This window comes from Zalophus californianus, chromosome 5 (assembly GCF_009762305.2).
Source record: "Zalophus californianus isolate mZalCal1 chromosome 5, mZalCal1.pri.v2, whole genome shotgun sequence".
NCBI classification, from domain to species: Eukaryota; Metazoa; Chordata; class Mammalia; order Carnivora; family Otariidae; genus Zalophus; species Zalophus californianus.
Window position 1 is genome coordinate 60932326 of NC_045599.1, and position 19147 is coordinate 60951472.

Consider the following 19147-nt stretch of genomic DNA (forward strand, 5'->3'; position numbering starts at 1 on the left):
CAGATACTCAGAATACCTGGAATTACAAATCACCAAAAATAAACAAAGAAAAAAAAATAAAAACAACTGAAGCTTAAAAAAATGGGCAAAAGCCAACAGACACATGAAAAAGTGCTCAACATCACTCAGCATCAGGGAAATACAAATCAAAACCACAATGAAATACCACCTCACACCAGTAAGAATGGCTAAAATTAACAAGTCAGGAAACGACAGATGTTGGTGAGGATGCGGAGAAAGGGGAACCCTCCTACACTGTTGGTGGGAATGCAAGCTGGTGCAGCCACTCTGGAAAACAGTATGGAGATTCCTCAAAAAGTTGAAGATAGAGCTACCCTTCGACCCAGCAATTACACTACTGGGTATTTACCCCAAAGACACAAATGTAGTGATTCGAAGGGGCACCTGCACTCCAATGTTTACAGCAGCAATGTCCACAATAGCCAAACTACGGAAAGAGCCCAGATGTCCATCAACAGATGGATGGATAAATAAGAGGTGGTATATACACGCACACACACTGATGGACATTGGAGAGGGTATGTATTGTGGTGAGCGCTGGGTGTTATGTAACACTGATGATTCACAGGGGCGCCTGGGTGGCTCAGTCGTAAAAGGTCTGCCTTCAGGTCAGGTCATGATCCCAGGGTCCTGGGATCAAGCCCCATATCGTGCTCCTTGCTCAGCAGGGAGTCTGCTTCTCCCTCTCCTTCTATCCTGCTCATGCTCACTCTCTCAAATAAATAAATAAAATCTTAAAAAAAAAATGACTGATGAATCCCAGACCTGTACCCCTGAAGCAAATAATACATTATATGTTAATTAAAAAAATAAATTAAAAAATGGGCAAAAGCATTAGCAGTCATTTTATACAAAATTATTCCCAAATGACTGATAAACATGTGGAAAGGAGTTCAACATTATTGGTTATAAGAGAAATAAAATTAAAACCACAATGAAATACCATTACACACTCATCAAAATGGCTAAAATTAAAATGATGACAAATCCAAGAGTTGATGAGATTATGGAAATATTGAATTCTGCATATATTGCTGGTGAGAGTAAAGTTGGTACAACCACTTTGGAAGAGTGTTTGGCGCCCTCTACTAAAGCTAAGCTTATGCCTGCCCAATGACTCAGCAAGTATGCTCTAGAGTGTCTGTGTCTACCAAAGTTATGTACAGGAATCAGTCATAATGCCAAACTAGAAACAACCCAAATATCCACTGACAGGAGAATAGAAAATATAATGTGCTAGATTCATACCATGGACTACTATATAATTAAAAAACCACTATTGATATGTGCAGCAATAAAGATGAATGTCACAGCCATTATGCTGAGCAAACCAGGTCAGGCACCAAAAAAGTCAGACACAGAAGTCAGATTAAGTTCACTGGAAAAATTAATCAAATGAAATAGGAGTTAGAATAATGTGTGTGTGTGTGTGTGTGTGTGTGTGTGTGTGTGTGTGTGTGTGTGTGTGTGTGTGTGTGATGTAGACTGGGAAGAGTTATCATGGAACTTTCTGAGATGCTGAAAATGTTTTGTATCTTGATGTGGGTGGTGGTTACAGGGTACATATAAGTCTAAAAATCCATCTAATGGTATACATTAAGATTATTGCACTTTATGCATGTCACGGTGTTACCCCACAATAAAAAATGTTTTAAAAGAAAATAAATATAAACAAACCCAAGGTTTATAACTCCGAATTTTCCCAAATTGAACAGCTCCTGCTCTTTTCCCATCACTGTCCTCCTAAGTGTAACCATGATCCTGACTTCCAACACCACAGATTAGTTTTGCTTGTTTATGAACTTTAGGTAAAATGAACTTGAGTGTTCTATTGTTTCTGTTTCTTTTACTCAACATTATATTTTGCCATTTTTCTATCAGCTATTTTCTTTTCTATTCCTCAGTATTTTTTATATATTATGGAGACTGAAACTTTAAAAAAAAATGTACTTACTTGCCCAAACCTCAATCCCTGTGTTTTCTCTGAGTAGTCTCTGAATTATTCTGAATTCATTAAAAGAGAAATGACTCTCCCTGGGTCTTTTTCTACTGAAAAGCTGGAATACATGAGATGGCCACTTTCATCCCCAAATATTTCATCCCCAAATATAACCTTGGCCGATATCGTATACACTTCATTGTGAATATGGTAAATATTGGTTGGTTTGTTCTTCATGTACCTGTGGTCCCTGGCCAGCCCCATGCCACATTGCTACCTGTTCTGGAGCCCACCACGTTGAGTAAGCATGGGCTCCCTGTCCTCAGAAGGCCTTGCTCCTTCTCTCCATAGTCACAGGATTTAAGCTTCAGGTATGAACATCTTTGTTTCCACCCATGACTTCCTTTCCCTTCACCTCCTCTGTGAGGTGGGCCACACTCCTGATTCCCTTCTTCTTACACCTCCTCTCCAAGATCCCCGCCTTCCTCTCTGCTCTGGAGCCTTCGGGGGCTTTCTCTATCTCCAACACTTACCTTTCTCACTTCTGTCTTCAGTCTCTGCTTTGTTGACGTCTTTCCTTTCAGCTAGCCTGTAAGTATGTATTTTCCTCCCTCTTAATCCTTCTCCAGAACAAATGTTTCCCAGTGCAGTTTCTTGTGTCCACAATGGGGATAGCCGAGTATATTACTAGGCAGAGCAGTAGGAATTGGGGATCAGCCCAGAGCCTCATGGAGCCCAGTACTGAGCCTTTCAGAGAACACCCACCCCTAGTGCACCCTCCCTGTACCCCGGACTTTGAAACTACAGCTTATCCTTATCCTGGGCCAGATCAGATTCTTAGTTAAGGCAAACTACCCTAAACCTTGTCAGGGAATACTGATTTATTCTGTCTCTGCCTTTATACTCCTAAGTGGCAGGACAGGAGTGAGCAGCCTGTCTTAGGGAGAGTGGGGTTTCTTCAGATTACAGTGAGTCTTCCTTCACTGCCCTCACTCTGCACACAAGTGTCCGCCCATGGTCCCCACCATGAGTCCTTTCACTCTCACGCTGCACCTTCTCTGGATCTGTCATCTCAGAGTCTTGCACATTTTGATGTCTCCACATTTAGACCTCCATCCGGCCTCCAGTGTTGAGCGACAGGCCTGCAAACCCAGCTGCAGAGCCACTCACCATCCTGCACGGTCCAGAGGCACTTCAAACTCCACCTGCCCAAATTAGTGTCTCCCTGCTTGCTTCCTTTCTGAACCCCCTCTCTGGGGTTTGGCACCCCTCTCCCTCTAATGTCTCAGGCTTGAAACCTGGGAGTGATCTTCTCATCCTTTCTCTTCCTACTTCCAAGAATATTGATTGATCGCTTGACAAAACAATCACCAAGTTCTGTCCATTCTACCTTCTAAAATCCCTGGCGATGCTCACCTACTCTCTTACCCACTATTGACTCATCAGTTCAGGTCCTTGTAATCCCTCCTTGAGATTGCTGTATCCTGTGTCTACTGCCTCGCTGCCTCTGGTCACCCCTTTCCAGTCCAGACTCCCTCTGTCCTCCATCATACTCATTGTAAAAAGTAAATTTGAGATGATTCAGATTAATTACTTAGAGATTAATCCACTACTCTAAATTCTTTCATGACTCCCCATGGGGCATGAGGTAAAATCAAACTATGTAGCAAGGCATCCAAGATTCTATGTGATAATTTGGCCTCTTGCCATACTTCTTAAACTTTATGTTCTAGGAATTCTAGAGTGTTCCTATTTTTTGGAACTCTCCATAATCTCTACAACTTCTTTACTTTGCATGTTATTTTCTTTGCTTGGAATATCCATAGTCCTTCCTCATCCTATACCCTCTCCACTGGTTGAACACCTGACAAACTCCTTTCCATCCTTTAAATCTCAGCTCAGGTGTCACCTCCTCTGAGCAGTTTCCTTAGCCAAGCTGAGGTTTCCTTTCCCATATCTCCTACTCTACCTGCTAATTTGTGCTTTTGCACCATCCCACCATTTACTTGCATGTTTGTTTCTCAAATGAACCATGAGCTCCTTGAGATCAGAAACCATGTCTTATCTTTGGATTCCAAGTGCTGATGTGACTTATGGAGATGCTTAAGAACTTTTTAATGAATGAAAGAATGAAGGAAGAAATCTTAAAACTGGGTCTGCAGTGGGGCTTCAGGTGGGAGGGTAGGGACTGTGTTTTCATAGATAGGATCTTGCTTGATCCTGGACCATAAACTCCATGCAGGCTGATGTGCATCAGTTTTGTTCACGCCTGTATCCCCACTGCTGAGCACAGTACCTGGAAAGTATATAGAAGCTCAATAAACAATTTTTGAGTGCATGAATGGTAACTCTGTGGGCTGGGACAGGTACTACCATCATAATGTAGTGGAAGAACTGGGTCTTGGGGAGGTTAAGTAACCTGCGAAGGTGTTGGACAAGCCAAGCCTCAGAGTGCCTGGCCTGTCACCCCTTTTAGAGAGGGAGAGAAGTAGGCTGCTCAATGCACTTGGTTGACCAGGGGAGGGCCTTTGTCCCACAAGCAGCCAATCTCTATTGGGCTATTATAAGGCCTGACTTTAAAAGATGAGGTGGGACAATCATATTACTGCTTGAGAATTTGAATTAAGAAACAGAAGGGGGACGCCTGGCTGCCTCAGTCGGAGGAGCATGCAACTCTTGATCTCGGGGTTGTGAGTTCGAGCCCCACATTAGGTATAGAGATTACTTAAAAAGAAAATATTAAAAAAAAAAAAAACAGAGATGAGTTGGTAGTGGGATTCCCACCAGAAGCCTTTGGAGATGGTAGGCTGGAGTTACAAGGGGTACACAATGCAAATCAGACACAGCAGGAAAGAAACCACAACTGACAGCCCGCAGAGCCCCCCTGTTCCCAATGGACTTCACATTTCCGTTTCAATGTGTGTGTGTCTTTACAGTCACCACTCTGTCCCACCCAGTCACCCAAGGTAATTCCAGTGAGGGTTTGTTCCTTGCAGCTAAGGTTTTTAATGAATGCTCCTAGGTGGACCAAGGATTGAAACCCAGGCCCTCTCTCTGACCTCAGGGCTCTTTCTACTATTCCAGGGCTTAGGGACATTGTCTGTGCATATTTTAGCAGAGGGCCATACAAAAATGGTGCATATTAAATGTATTTTAATGACAATGAGAAAAGCTGTAATTGTGAATATGAGTGGGAGCAAACAGCCAGTAAGGCAAATCAAATCCCCTCTCAATTTAAGCTAGGCCAGTAGGAGAGTCCCAAGAAACCGAAAATAGGCCTTTACCGGGGTACTTATTTGTACAAGGCGTCTGCCTTCTCGGCTATTTTTTAACACAAATCCCCAGGAGTTCTGGCCGCCCCCTCCCACCACCTCCACCTGCCACCAGGCTTGCTGGGCAGGTGGGGCCTGAGAGGAAGACAGGCGGCCCCTTGAGCATGTGGGCTCCTGCCCTTCCAAGTCTTAAGGCTGCGTGCAAAGAACGCCAAGATCTTGGTTTCTATCCATGTGTGGCCTTTTGACACACAAGCTAATGAATGTATTCCAGGTGCAAATCGTTCTTTCCCACGAGCTGTTCTGTAGGTCTCCAGTGAGGCAATTACCCGGTACCACTTAGCAGAATGACTCAAGGACAGATCTGAGGGCTGACTGGTGATGATGAAGCCTGGATGTTTTCCTGCCCTCTTCCCCGGCTTTAGAAATTGTATTGAAAAGTTAACATGCAAAATGTCAAAGCTCCCCTCGTTGCACCCCACGCACCTGCTTGTGAGGACAGCAGGCTCTCCGATGCTCCTGGCAGGCACTGCTTTTCAAGAGCAGAATGGGCAGGTTCATGACTCTGGGCAATGAGAATGGTGAGCCCAGAAGGGCTTGCTCACCCACTCCTTTCTCTGCAGAGATGCCTCTACTTGACGATTACCTAGCTGGGGTCACCTTTTGAAACTGACTGAAAAGCAACATTTCCCAGAAATCACAAGCCACAGGCTATGAAAATAAACAGATTTTGACAAATTTCATTTAATGTACATTATGGTCAAAAGTTTGCAGAGGTGAAGGCCAGCACTTTGAATATTTTCAGATTAGATTTGCCAAAGAAATGCTTTTTGAAGCTGCAGATATCTGGAGGCACTGATAAAAAAGAAGAGTGAGATGTCCTATTGGAGCTGGATTTTCAGGAGCATAGGGGAGACAATCTTTTTTTTTTTTAAGATTTTATTTATTTGAGAGACATAGCGAGAGAGGGAACACAAGCAGGGAGAGTGGGAGAGGGAGAAGCAGGCTTCCCGCCGAGCAGGGAGCCCGATGTGGTGCTCGATCCCAGGACCCCGGGATCATGACCTGAGCCGAAGGCAGACGCTTAATGACTGAGCCACCCAGGCGCCCCAGGGGAGACAATCTTAAAAGTTAGGCCTTCAACTTTCATTTTTAATCTAAGCTTGAAAAATCACTGAGCTATGGAGAAGGAGATAATTCAGATCCAATTATAAATAAAGAACTTCCACCGGGGTTGATATTAGGCTCAGACTGAACTACACACTCTTTAAGGAAAAGCATTCTGATAGACCCACAAATGTAACATTTAATGCTTAAGAGACTGTTGCCTTTTTTCAAAACATTTTCTGATGTAAAAAGGAAATAAGTCCAAGGAAGCATATAGCACAATTATTTTTTTGATTACTTTCATTACTGTGATGGTTCGTTTTCTTTGTTTACTTAGCTAGGCTGTACCCCTTGGTGATTTAATCACAAGATAAAGGTGTTGCTGTGAAGGTATTTTGTAGATACAGTTAACACCTCCAATCAGTTGACCACAAGTAAAGGATATTACCCTTGACAACTGGCCCATCAAGAACAAGAATAGGTTTTCCAGAAAGGAAATAGTCTCAAGATTCCAACATCAGCTCCTGGCTGAATTTCCAGCCTGCTGGCCTGCCCTACAGATTTTAGACTTGCCAGCCCTTACAACCGCATGAGTCAATTCCTTAAAATTAATCTCAATATATATTTCTTGTTGGTTTTCTTTCTTTGGAAAATCCTGACCGATATAATGACATGTATGCACTCGAGTAATAGCTAAAAGTCTTTAAGCTGGAAATTCAGAACTGTTCAATCTGGATGAGCCAGATCCAGGCTCCTTCCACCTTGGGGCTTCTATCTTCAGCTAGGGATTTCCAAGGTTGCTGCCCAGAAGGAAAGAACATGGAGGATCACAGGTGGGAGGAGGTCTGGAAGCGAGGGCAAACTGGGAAGGGCACGCACCACTTTCTCCCACATTCTACTGACCAAATCTTTGTCACATAACTACACACTAATGCTAGGAGCCTGGGAAATTAGTCTAGCTGTGGATCAGAAGGAAGAGGAAACAGGTTTGGTGAACAGCTAGCCAGGCTCTACCACACCCATAAGGCAAAAGAGACAGATACAGACTCAAAACTTGACTTCTGCTTCCCCCAATTTTTTTTCCTGTTTCTTCTTTTTTCTTTGTGAAAGATCTAGTTCTTGTTTTTATTGAAGTAGAGTTGCACCCAATGTTACATTAGTATATTTTTTATAAACTATAAAAATATATTTAATTATATTAATATAGAATATATTTAATAATATAATTTAAATATATATAAATATATATAATGTAATCATTAAACATACAGTCTGTTTTTTGAAGTATAATTGACACCCAGTGTACTGTGTGTACAACATAGTGACTCAACAAGTCTATACATTATGCTGTGCTCACAAGTAGAGCTCCATCTGTCACCATACGCTATTACAGTATCACTGAGTGTATTCCCTATGCTGTATCTTTTATTCTTATGGCTTGTGTATAACATGTAGGCAGTAGAAATTTTAGATAACACATCTGAAAAGGTTGATCAATGCCATCTGTAGAGGACCCTAAAGGCCAAGGTGGAGTTTGGTCTTAGTTGGGTCAGCATGAAGGAGATGAGACAGTGGCATAATCGGCGGTGCAGTTCAGAGATTGCTTTGGTGGCCATGTTTATGATAGTTTATTTGGGAGGGAGGTCAGAGATGAAAAACCACCAACTTAGATTACCCCAACAGTTCAAGTGAGAGAAAATAAAGACCTAAAATGGATGTGGTTATGAGAAAGAGAGAACGGGCGCCTGGGTGGCTCAGTCAGTTAAGCGTCCGACTCTTGGTTTCAGCTCAGGTTATGATCTCAGGGTCATGAGATGGAGCCTCCAGTCGGGCTCCACGATCAGCTGAGTCTGCTTGGGATTCTCTCCTCTCCCTCTGCCCCTCCTGCTCGTGCTCGCTCTCTCTAAAATACATAATTCTTTAAACAAATACACACACACAAAGAAAGAAAAGAAAAAGAACAGATTGAGAGGTGCCTCATAGGTGAAGTAGGTGCTTGGCACTTGATGGAGCTGGGGCCTTGAAGGTGATGACACCTTCCCTTCTTGTTAAGGCCCTGTCCTGGGTTTTGGAAGCTGGAGATGAAGTTTCTTCATGGCTTTTCCTCTGCCTGGAGCATATATGTGCCTTCCTCCTGACCCTCAGTCCCTACCACCTCTCTAGATCCTTCAATACAAAGCTCAAATCCCGTTAGGAGTCCACATGTCCAGCAATAGGAGAATGGAGAAACAAATGGTGGTGCAGCTATACAATGGAATGCCAATCAGTTATGAAAAGGAACAAACCAGCGACGCACGTAACAACTTGGATGACTCTTAAATGATGCTGAGTGAAATAAGCCAGACCAAAGCATACATCCTCTATGATTCCATTCATATGAAGTTCAGAAACAGGCAAAAATAATCTACAATGAGATTAAAGAGATTTAACAGAAATGTCAGTGTACGGACAGAAAAACTTCCTGGTCCACATGAGGTCTCCTGGGGAACAGAAATGGCAGGAGCAAATAATTAGAAATGGCCACCAGTGCAGTTTCACCTTTGCCACAGGAATAGCACAACCTCACACAGATTGTAGGGCTTCTTTTCTCTGTTTAGTCGGAGACTCCATCCCTTTTGTGAGTAATACCTTTTCATTAGAATCTCTAATTCTATTCCTCATACTCATTTAATTATGGACTTTTTTGTCCCAACTGGAACATCCTTGATCACAAATTTCAATCTTTCAGAAATCATTATTTTTCTGAACCTTTTCAGCAGTTGGCTGGCCAACTTTTCCCTCACAAAGTCATGGTGCCAAATTTGGTCATTTCCTGGACAGTTTTTAGTTTACTATTAAAAAAAAAAAAGCATCTTGTTCTTGCATTTGCTATGTACCTCTTTGAGCTACTGACATTACTTTCATATGTATTTTTATTATATATTTAATAAGTGAAAATCTTTATTTCTTAAAATAGATCAGCAACACACAGGTCTAATCTTCACAATTTTACTTTCTCCAATCCCATACATGTTGACTTACAATTCGCTCATTTTTCTATTTTGCTTTACTTAGAAGCCCTAGTGATAGGAAATAACAATTCAGGTTTTTTCTTCCTTAGAGGACAGAAGCACTCTAACTCAGTGATTTACATCCTTGGGTAGGTTTCAGAATCATCTGGGGGTGCTGGTTTGCACTGCAGATTCTTCTTCTTCTTCTTTTTTTTTATAAGAGAGGGAGAGAGAGTGGAGGGGGAGGGGCAGAGGGAGAGAGAGAATTTTAAGCAGGATCCACGCCCAGTGGAGCCAGACTTGGGGCCTGATCTCATGACCCTGAGATCAGGACCTGTGCCGAAATCAGGAGTCAGACGCTCAACTGGCTGAGCCACCCAGACACCCCTGTACTGCAGATTCTGGGACCCATCCCTCATACAGGTATAATGGGGATGACATTTTGAGAAACACTGTTAGGACGTGGGTTATGTTACATAATTTCAACCTCACAGAAACATAAAATGGGCTAACCTGAATATTGAGAACATATGTGCATGTTATACTATTTATATTTTGGCCTCAAATTATCATCACTTTACAGTTCTGTTTCATAAATCAACCTGGAAATAGTAAGACTTGATTATTTGTCTTGAAAGATGAACAAACCAGGGACCACAAGAGAAAGCCTGATGGTTCCCTAGTGATTGCTCTTTGGAATATTGTGTGACCCTTGAACATAAAGGGCTCAGTTATTATCTTAAGTCATTGTGCATGAAAACAAACATACAGTGCTTCAAAAAAATTTAATCACAATAGGCATACCTAATGTATAAAATAACACACCCAACTCTACTCTCGACTGTTTACAGCACATATTTTCCTACACATACTACATATACTTATTAAAAATTTTGGGTATTGTACACAATGTGCTTCTTTTATTTAGTAGTCTTTGGTATTTTCCTGTCAGTATACTCCATTCTTTTTAACTGCTACAGACAATATTAAATTTTGTAGACATACTGATTAGTTATTTCTTTATTGATTGTCATTTGGGCTATTTCCAAGTTAAAAAAGTAGTGCAACAAATATTCTTGGGTCCATCTCTTTATTCAGGATTAATTTCTAGAAGTGGAAGCTCTGGGTCCAAACCTAGAATATTCTGAATTTTAACTGATATTCCTAACTTAAACTCTAAAAAGGTTGCATTAATTTACAAGCAAAAAATGCTATTTCTTTGGATACTTAACAATCCACATCTTTGCTAACATGATGGGTAAATGTGTTTTAAGTTTCATTTTTTAATTCAGTGAAGTTTAGTTTCCAGCTTTGTAATTTTGGTTTCTAGCTTTATCCGTTTTCAGTTCATTACCTTTTTAATTTCTAATTTTAGCCATATGCTTGTTATTAGATTACTCTTTTTTGTATAGAACAGCCTATTGTTCTTCTATCACTGTAACATCCCATGGACTCTCACTGGAGATCGGAAACAGAGTTGTTAGGTCTCAGACTTTCTCTTTTAACCTTCAAAAAGGTAGCGTCCTACCTGCCTCTTTACTATCCCTATGGAATATATCAGAGTTCTCAACTTACCAGATTCCCTGTCTGAGTGAACAGAACTTTTTTTCAGAAGTGTAATATGCATAGAGAACTCAAAGTTCCTCTTTTGATCTAATTTTCTTATAATATCTGAGTTCTAGCTCTTCTATTTATAATCCATTTCTGACCTTTGGACAAATCTGTCTAGTTCTATCTTTGTAAATCCTGGTTTCAACTTATGCTATCAGGGGACTGTCTCACTTAGGCTCGTGGTAGATATGCTACCCTAGGCAGGTGCTGGTCCTTGATGGGCAACACACAGTTACAGCAAGAAATGTTTCACAAATGGTATCTGATATGGTCTAGTTAAGATTAATCTTAACTTGGCCTAATTAAGATTAATAAAATCTCATTGCTTAGAAATAATTATCCATTGACCTGAGGTCAACAAGTCTTTTTTTCCTAATATTAAAATATAGAATTGTTTGGAGGGCAGGGGGAGCAACTAACTTGAAATAAATCAGAAAACATCTTCACATTAATCGTTCTTCTCATATACTTCAAATTTGTACTTAATGCCTTTCTCCTCCTGGATATCAGATAGAACACCTGGGTATCTGTAAAAGAAAAATATCCATAATAATGTGTCAATTAAAAAGATAGCTTCCCTGACTCTCAGCCAAAAGGCATCAATAATGCATAAGGTAAGTAAAAGTTTTCCCTTCCTTTTTTCTTCACAATGGTAAGCCACTGTGAAATTGGGTATTATGTAAGTACACTACATATGGGAACAGAAAGAAAAACTTTCAAACTATATAGAAAGTTAGAAAACAAAAAGTGCAATTTCTCCTTTCCTTCTGACTCCTAATTCTTCTGTTCAAAACCAACCACTGTCATCAGTTTCTCTTTTATCTTTCCACTACCTATCAGCTAGTATGAAACTGCTTAATAACATTCTGCAAATCTTATACTTGGTTATCAAATTTCTCATGTGAGCAAAGGAAAAACAAAATACAACCCTCAGCTGCCTAGAGCAGAACTGAAGTTCTATGTCCTGCGTGGTGCTAGATTATCAGTTTCCCAGTGTGTGGCTTATTGTAATTCTTTTACTGGCATCACTGTTGAATCTGGCATTTTCTAACTCTCACTTAGTTCTGTGTTCCCTCCACCTTCCAATTCAAAACCCAGGACCTCCTTTGGGTATATACCAAGAAGTGGAATTGCTGGATCATATGGTAATTCTCTTTTTAATTTTTTGAGGAACCTCCATACTGTTTTCCACAGCAGCGCCACCATTTATATTCCCATCAACATGTATAAGAGTTTCAATTTCTCTACATCCTCACCAATACTTGTTATAGCTTGGGGTTTTTTTTGACAACAAATCAGGATCTCAAAGAGATATATGCCCTCCCATGTTCACTGTAGCCTAATTCACAATAGCTAAGTAACCTAAATATCCATCAACAGATGAATGGATAAAGAAAATGTGGTATATACATACAATAGAATATTATTCAGCCTCAAAAAAGAAGGAAATCCTGCCATATGCAGCAACATGATGAACTTGGAGGACACTGGGCTATGTGAAATAAGCCAGTCACAGAAGGACAAATACTGCAGTATCTAAAATGGTCAAACTCATAAGAACAGAGAGTAGAAGGGTGGTTTGACAGGGGTTGGGGGAAAGGGGAAATGGAGTTGTTCGAAGGGAAGAAAGCTTGTTGTCCAAGATGATTAAATTCTAGAGATGTGCTGTGCAACAGTGTGCCTATAGTTAACAACACTGTATACTGTATAATTAAAATTTTGAGAGATTTCATGTTGTATTCTCACCATAATAAATTTTTTTTCCCACTGAAAAAACAAATCCGAGGTCCTCCATTTGAAGGCTGTATTGACCACCCCCATCTCCAACCCAAATCTTGTACTTCCTCAGTATTGTGTGGGCTACACCCCCAATATGCTCCAGGTTGGGGGGAACGGAATACCTGCTTTACTCAGACTCATGTTTGACTCTGGTTCTGCTGTGTGATACTTAGTTATCAACACAATCTTCATCCTTGTGAATAATTTAGCATTGAGTTCATTACATTAAGTGTTCTACAAATGTTACCCTTTAATATTATTAGTTTGTTTCATCCCCATATTTTCTAAACTCAATGTAGCAAGGATAATACGGGGGGGAAAAATTAAATCTCTTTTGATATCCAATACAATGCTGAGTAATAACAGGTATCAACCTTTAGTTGACTAATGAGAGGTGATGCCATGTGATAAAAAATACAATTAAGAGACATAAAGTAACAGCATAATGACGTATAAGGAAATGAAAAAGCTGTTTTTTCTTGAAAAACTTATATTTCAGAGGAAGAAGCTATGTTTCTAGTTACTAACCATTTTCTGAGCTATTTTTGTTCCAGTGTTTTAATAGCAATATAGCATTTTTCCTTTTTTAAAGAAATGATTTTATGAGGCCAATGTTTAACCTTAACTTTAGTTTCTTTGGAATGAGTCACCAAAAGCAGCATTTACATTTTTGTGTGTGTAAAATTCTCACGAGTATCAAGATTCTCAGTTAATAAGATAAAAGCAAAGTATCAAAATTATTCCTAAAATCATGAATAATATTAACTTAGAAATACTATGTTATTGGCTGGATATTGTCACTAACCACAGTATTAATGTTAATCTGCTCTGTAAAACTGAAATTGATTTCTGCTTAACATTAATTTTGCTTTCCACAATATTCACATATTCAGTTTGTTTTAATAATGACCATAACTACTGCACCATCATACTTCCCAACTGTTTAGGAGCCACATATGAACTCTGAATTGAAGCCTAACAGGATTTGGAAATACCTCCTATTTGTTATGAACCACCCAGAAAGAGAGTCCCCTCTAGAATCTTCAAGCAGTAAAGAATCCAATGAATATGAAAAGACATAAGATCTGAAATGACAAAGCATCATGAGAATATTACACAGATGATTTACTGTAAAGTCTAAGAAAGAGGTAAATAGAGTTCTTAAAACAGTTACCTATAAGAAACAACTCACAACCAAAATAAAATGAAGACTCTATAGCAAGTACAGGCTCAGGAAAGAGACATACAAATAACATGAATAAGGATCCTGCTGAATAGTCGGGAAGTAATGGGAACAGAAGAGGAAACGCCAAAAACCTTCCTCAAGTTGTCCATTGATAAGGGACATCTGTCCCAGCTCTGGAGCCAACTACTGTTTCAAAGGCCTCTTCTGGGCTTTATCCTCTTTGACTGCATGGTTACACGGAAGGTTATTAACTAGAAGGACAAACCTGTTTGGGGCTCATTAAGCAGAAAATGCCGGTAGAAAATACCTGGACCTGCTGGTCTGGTTGGAGCCTAGTGTGGAACAGTGTGAGGCAGAAAGATCTCTTCCAGGCAAGCTGAATGAGGGCAGAGCCTCAGAGGGCAGGCTGGCATGGTGCTGGCGCACAGACAACGACCCACAGGGAAAAAGGCAGACACAAAGTCAAACCTTACTTTGTTAAGACTAATTTCTGCTTTTGGCTTACTACCACCTGTGGTTTCACTTAACTTCTAATTTCATTCTCTTCGCACTTTACAACAGTCCCCTCATCTTTATTTCCTTTTACTAGTGCTTTTGTTACCAGGAACTATGGTGTTAATAAAAGATAACTGTGTTTGAATTGAAACCTATGTAACCACAAGAGGCCCACTAATCGGGACAATGGGGTTCTAAACGAAGTGTAGCTGTGGGGAAAGAAGTAGGGGAGGGTAGAGAACGATCAGAGTTCATTTCTGGACAGTAGGGAGCAATTCTAAGTTCCTCAGTATACTGAGATTTAGAGAGAAAGAAGCTCAAGAATTGAGCAACATTACAGACCTCCAGGGACAAGGTATATTCCCTTTGTCTTTCAAGACTTCCTTTTTCTCTACTTCATGAAAGACTGACCTACTCCAGATTTACCCTTAGGGGATTCCTTTCACCTCGCGTTAAAGAGGCTGTTATTATGTTGGTACAGGCTTGAAAGTAAGATATCATCAAATGATGCAATGAAAAAAGACTTTTCATTTTCTTTCATAGCCAGCCTTGTTTAGCTTTGTCCATTTTGGAGCAATTTCCTTGGATTTTGGCTTTGGATAGGAATTTCCTATCTGAATCTACCCACAGTTAAAATTTTCTAGGGGCACCTGGGCGGTGCAGTCGGTTAAGCATCCAACTCTTGATTTTGGCTCAGGTCATGATCTCGGGGTCGTGAGATGGAGCCCCATGTTGGGCTCTGTGATAAGCTTGGAGTCCACTTGGGATTCTCTCTCTCTCTCTTTCTTCCTCTGCTCCGCCCCCCCAATGTTAAAAAAGTTTTCTAAGACATTTAAAGAACCAATACCAATCCTTCACAAACTCTTCCAGAAAAAGAAGAGGAAAGAGACCATTTCCTAACTCATTCTGTGAGGCCAGTATTCTTTTATTTTTTTAAAGATTTTATTTATTTATTTAAGAGAGAGAGAGAGAGAGAGAAACAGCATGAGGGGAGAGGGTCAGAGGGAGAAGCAGGCTCCCCGCTGAGCCGGGAGCCCGATGTGGGACTCGATCCCAGGACTCCGGGATCATGACCTGAGCCGAAGGCAGTCGCTTAACCAACTGAGCCACCCAGGCGCCCGAGGCCAGTATTCTTCTGACACCAAAACCAGGTGAAGACATTACAGAAAAAGAAAACTACAAACCAATATTCCATTATGAATGTAAATGCAAAAATCCTCAACAAAATATTAACAAACTGAATCCAGGAACATATAGAAAGGATTGTACAGTACTACCAAGTGGATTTATCCCAGAAATGCAAGAATAGTTTAACATGAAAATCAATCAATGTAATACACCGTATTAATAACCTATTAAAGACAAAGACCACGTGATTATCTCAATAGACTCAGAAAAAGCATTTGACAAAATCCAGCACTTCCTCATGATAAAAATACCAGTGAGGTAGAACTAGATCTTCCTCAATATAATAAATGGCATGTATGAAAAGCCCACAGCTAATATACTTAATGGTAAAAGACTAAATGCTTTCTCTGTAAAAGCAGGAGCAAGACCCTTGCCACTTCCATTCATAATTGCACTGGAGGTTCTAGCCAGAGCAATTAGGTAGGAGAAAGAAATTTTATTTTATTTTATTTTTAAAGATTTTATTTATTTCACAGAGAGAGACACAGCGAGAGAGGGAACACAAGCAGGGGGAGTGGGAGAGGGAGAAGCAGGCTTCCCACCAAGCAGGGAGCCCGATACGGGGCTCAATCCCAGGACCCTGGCATCATGACCTGAGCCGAAGGCAGATGCTTAACGACTGAGCAACCCAGGCGCCCCGAGAAAGAAATTTTAAAAATGCAGATTAGGAAGAAGTAAAACTACCTCTATTTGTAAATGATATATCCTGCATGTAGAAAATCCTAAGGAATTCACTAACACTAGAATAAATGAGTTCAGCAAATTGTAGGATACAAGATCAATAAGCAAAAATCAATTGTATATCTATGTATTACCAATGAACAGTTTGAAAATAAAATGATGAAAACAGCTCCATTTATAGTAACATCAAAAAGAATAAAATACCTAAGAAAAAATTTAACAATGAAGTGGAATACTTATATAGTGAAAGCTACAAAGCACTACTGAAAGAAATTAAAGACCTAAATAAATAGAAAGACATCACATGTTCATGGTTTAGAAAAATACTGCTTAGATAGCAAAATTCTTCAAAGGGATCTTTGTAGTAATGGTTGCATAGCTCTGTGAATATACTAAAACTACTGAATTATATACTTTCAATGGGTGAATAGTGTGATGGGTGAGTCATCACTCAGTAAAGATGTTAAGTTTTTCATTTCTAAGAGCCGAGAGCCAGAATGGTAGTAAAATATTTTAAGTTATCAAGGATCCCAGAGGGTCAGTTTTGGAAAGAGGTCAGATGGAGAGCAACAGGATCTGAAAAGGTAAATTCAACAGTAATCTTTTCTTTTTGTTAGCAGCAAAGATAGGAATGAGGGTCAGCAGATATCAATATTCACATAATGTGAGAATCAACAACCTAAGCAGTATAAGAGAAAATATATAAGATGTGACAAACAAATACAACTGATTTCATAAATATATACAAAATCACTAAGTGTGATTTTTCTATGGGGTCATCTTTGAAGACTAAGCAAAAGCCTGTACTTCAGCTGTTTAGAAAACTTTTAGAGTTCTTAAAATTCTCAGTTTTCTTTAGAGCTAGTTAAAAGCCCACGGAAATCAGTCACACACTTCATTAGATTCATGACTATTACCTATTACTCTACAGACTATTACTTTAAAGCTTGGCCATCCACTTATTCAGACGTGACTGAATGTTCTTTTAGAAGGTATTTCCCAAAACAAACTCACACTCAAAGAATAATGACTGGATCTAACTGAGAATATTTGCAAGAATGTGTTAAAACCTAGTCTGAAAGTGTGGATACAATTAATCCTTTACTCTCCATAGCCAAGAGCTGAAAAGTACTTTATTTTTTTAAATTGAACTATGAAAAGTGCTTTTAAACTAAAATGCTAGGAGTTTTCAAAATCAGGCAGTTTCGTGCTAAAATCACAACTCCATAGTAAAACAAGTGTAACCTCTTCTTTTTTTAAAGATTTTATTTATTTGACAAAGAGAAAGAGATAGGGAGAGCAGGAACACAAGCAGGGGGAGTGGGAGAGGGAGAAGCAGGCTTCCCGCCGAGCAGGGAGCCCGATGGAGGGGCTAGATCCCAGGACCCTGGGATCAGGACCTGAGCTGAAGGCAGACGCTTAACTGACTGAGCTGCCCAGGCGCCCCTGTGATCTCTTCGTTCGATCTCCACCACTGCTATCCAAAGCCCTTACTCTTTCACCTCAACTCTCGCAGCCAACTGGTCTCCCAGCTCCACTCTTGTCTCCTCCTGTCCGTTCTCCACAAACAGCTGGAGCAGTATCACTCTCTTTATTCAAACCCTCTAAACCTGCATCTGGTCTGAGCCCTTCTGGCCTCCCCCTTGCTTACACAAAATGCTCACGGTGGCCTTCAGGGTCAGGGAGCACACCATGCTTGTTCCTGCCCTCTGGTGTCTACACTATTTCTGGTTTTTCTGCTCTTTGCATGGCTGGCTTCTTGCCATTTAGATCTCAGCATAGATACCACTCTTCAGAAAAGACTTCTCAGACAATACAGTATTTACCACATCACAATATTTCACTTCTCCATACAGCAACTCTCTTGATGTTTATCATTTGCTACCCTCCTCCTCTACTACAAAGAATCTAATCTTAGAGAGCAGTGATAGCATCTGTCTTGGTAAGCACTGTTTCCCCAGAGCCTAAGACAGCATCTGATGCTAAGCACAGATTGCGTAGAATGAACTAATGACTACTCTCTAGATTTCAGCAAGATGATTAAAACTTAAACATTCCCAAGTTTGTTAAAGCAGATTTTCAAAAATTCTTAAAGTATTTGTCTACAGAAAACATAACTACTCCAAATTCAATCTGAAGAGTATTACTCTTTCTAATTCTTAAGCAGGAAATCCAAAAATGCTTCAAATAAATTAGTAACATTTTACTTACTCTGGCAGAAGTTTGTATTTCTCCAAATCAATTTCTGGAAAAAATGTGTCACTTTCAAATTCCTGCATAATCCTTGTCACAAATAGTCTAAGATGGCCTGTTTTGTTCATGGCTTCCTTTGAAAAAACACAAAAGGCATCAATTTCCTATTTATCTGTCAAAAGAAACAGAAACTCTAAGATTTGTTTTAATTATACAGTCAAATTTGTAATAGGTATTAGAGACATGCTACCTAACTTGTTACCTGTAAAGCATGCTATTTAAATATCCTATTCTTTACTTTGGGGTCCTGCAAAGTATGTCTTAGTTATTTTGAGAATGGGACTAATCATTATCAGTAATTATGAGAGCGAGTGTAAATATATTCTGGCCTCTAGTTTGCTTACATAACTCTTTTTTCTTTTAAGCATTCAGTATTATCTTTTTTCTTTGGTAGTTGTTTAAGAATTAAGAACTATAAATTATTTAGTTGTTCTCCAGAGAAAAATCTGCATATATATATGGGTAAGACAGTATAATTTCATGAGACTTTGATTATTGAAAACCCCAAGGGCATACTTAGAACATTTACATAGAATTTAACAACACTTCCATTTCTTAGGAGATAATAACAATGCTAGTAGATTATTTACTTTCTTAGCCTCTTGTTGCTAATGATTGTATTTGG

At 39.8% G+C, this 19147-nt stretch overlaps 1 protein-coding gene across 6 annotated transcripts in view; it reads right to left on the reverse strand.

Annotated features, from left to right (window-relative positions):
• DHFR (dihydrofolate reductase) overlaps positions 1-19147 on the reverse strand; it is a 47655-nt gene that overhangs the window by 15709 nt on the left and 12799 nt on the right. For 2 of the 6 annotated variants that reach the window (XM_035727737.1, XM_027606125.2), the window contains 2 exons: positions 18481-18596; positions 9594-11467 (listed from right to left, as the gene is read on the reverse strand). In XM_035727737.1, coding sequence (XP_035583630.1) covers positions 11389-11467; positions 18481-18596 — 195 coding nt within the window. In that variant the 3' untranslated portion in view covers positions 9594-11388. The other 4 variants (XM_027606123.2, XM_035727738.1, XM_027606122.2 and 1 more) reach the window with 4 other exon arrangements.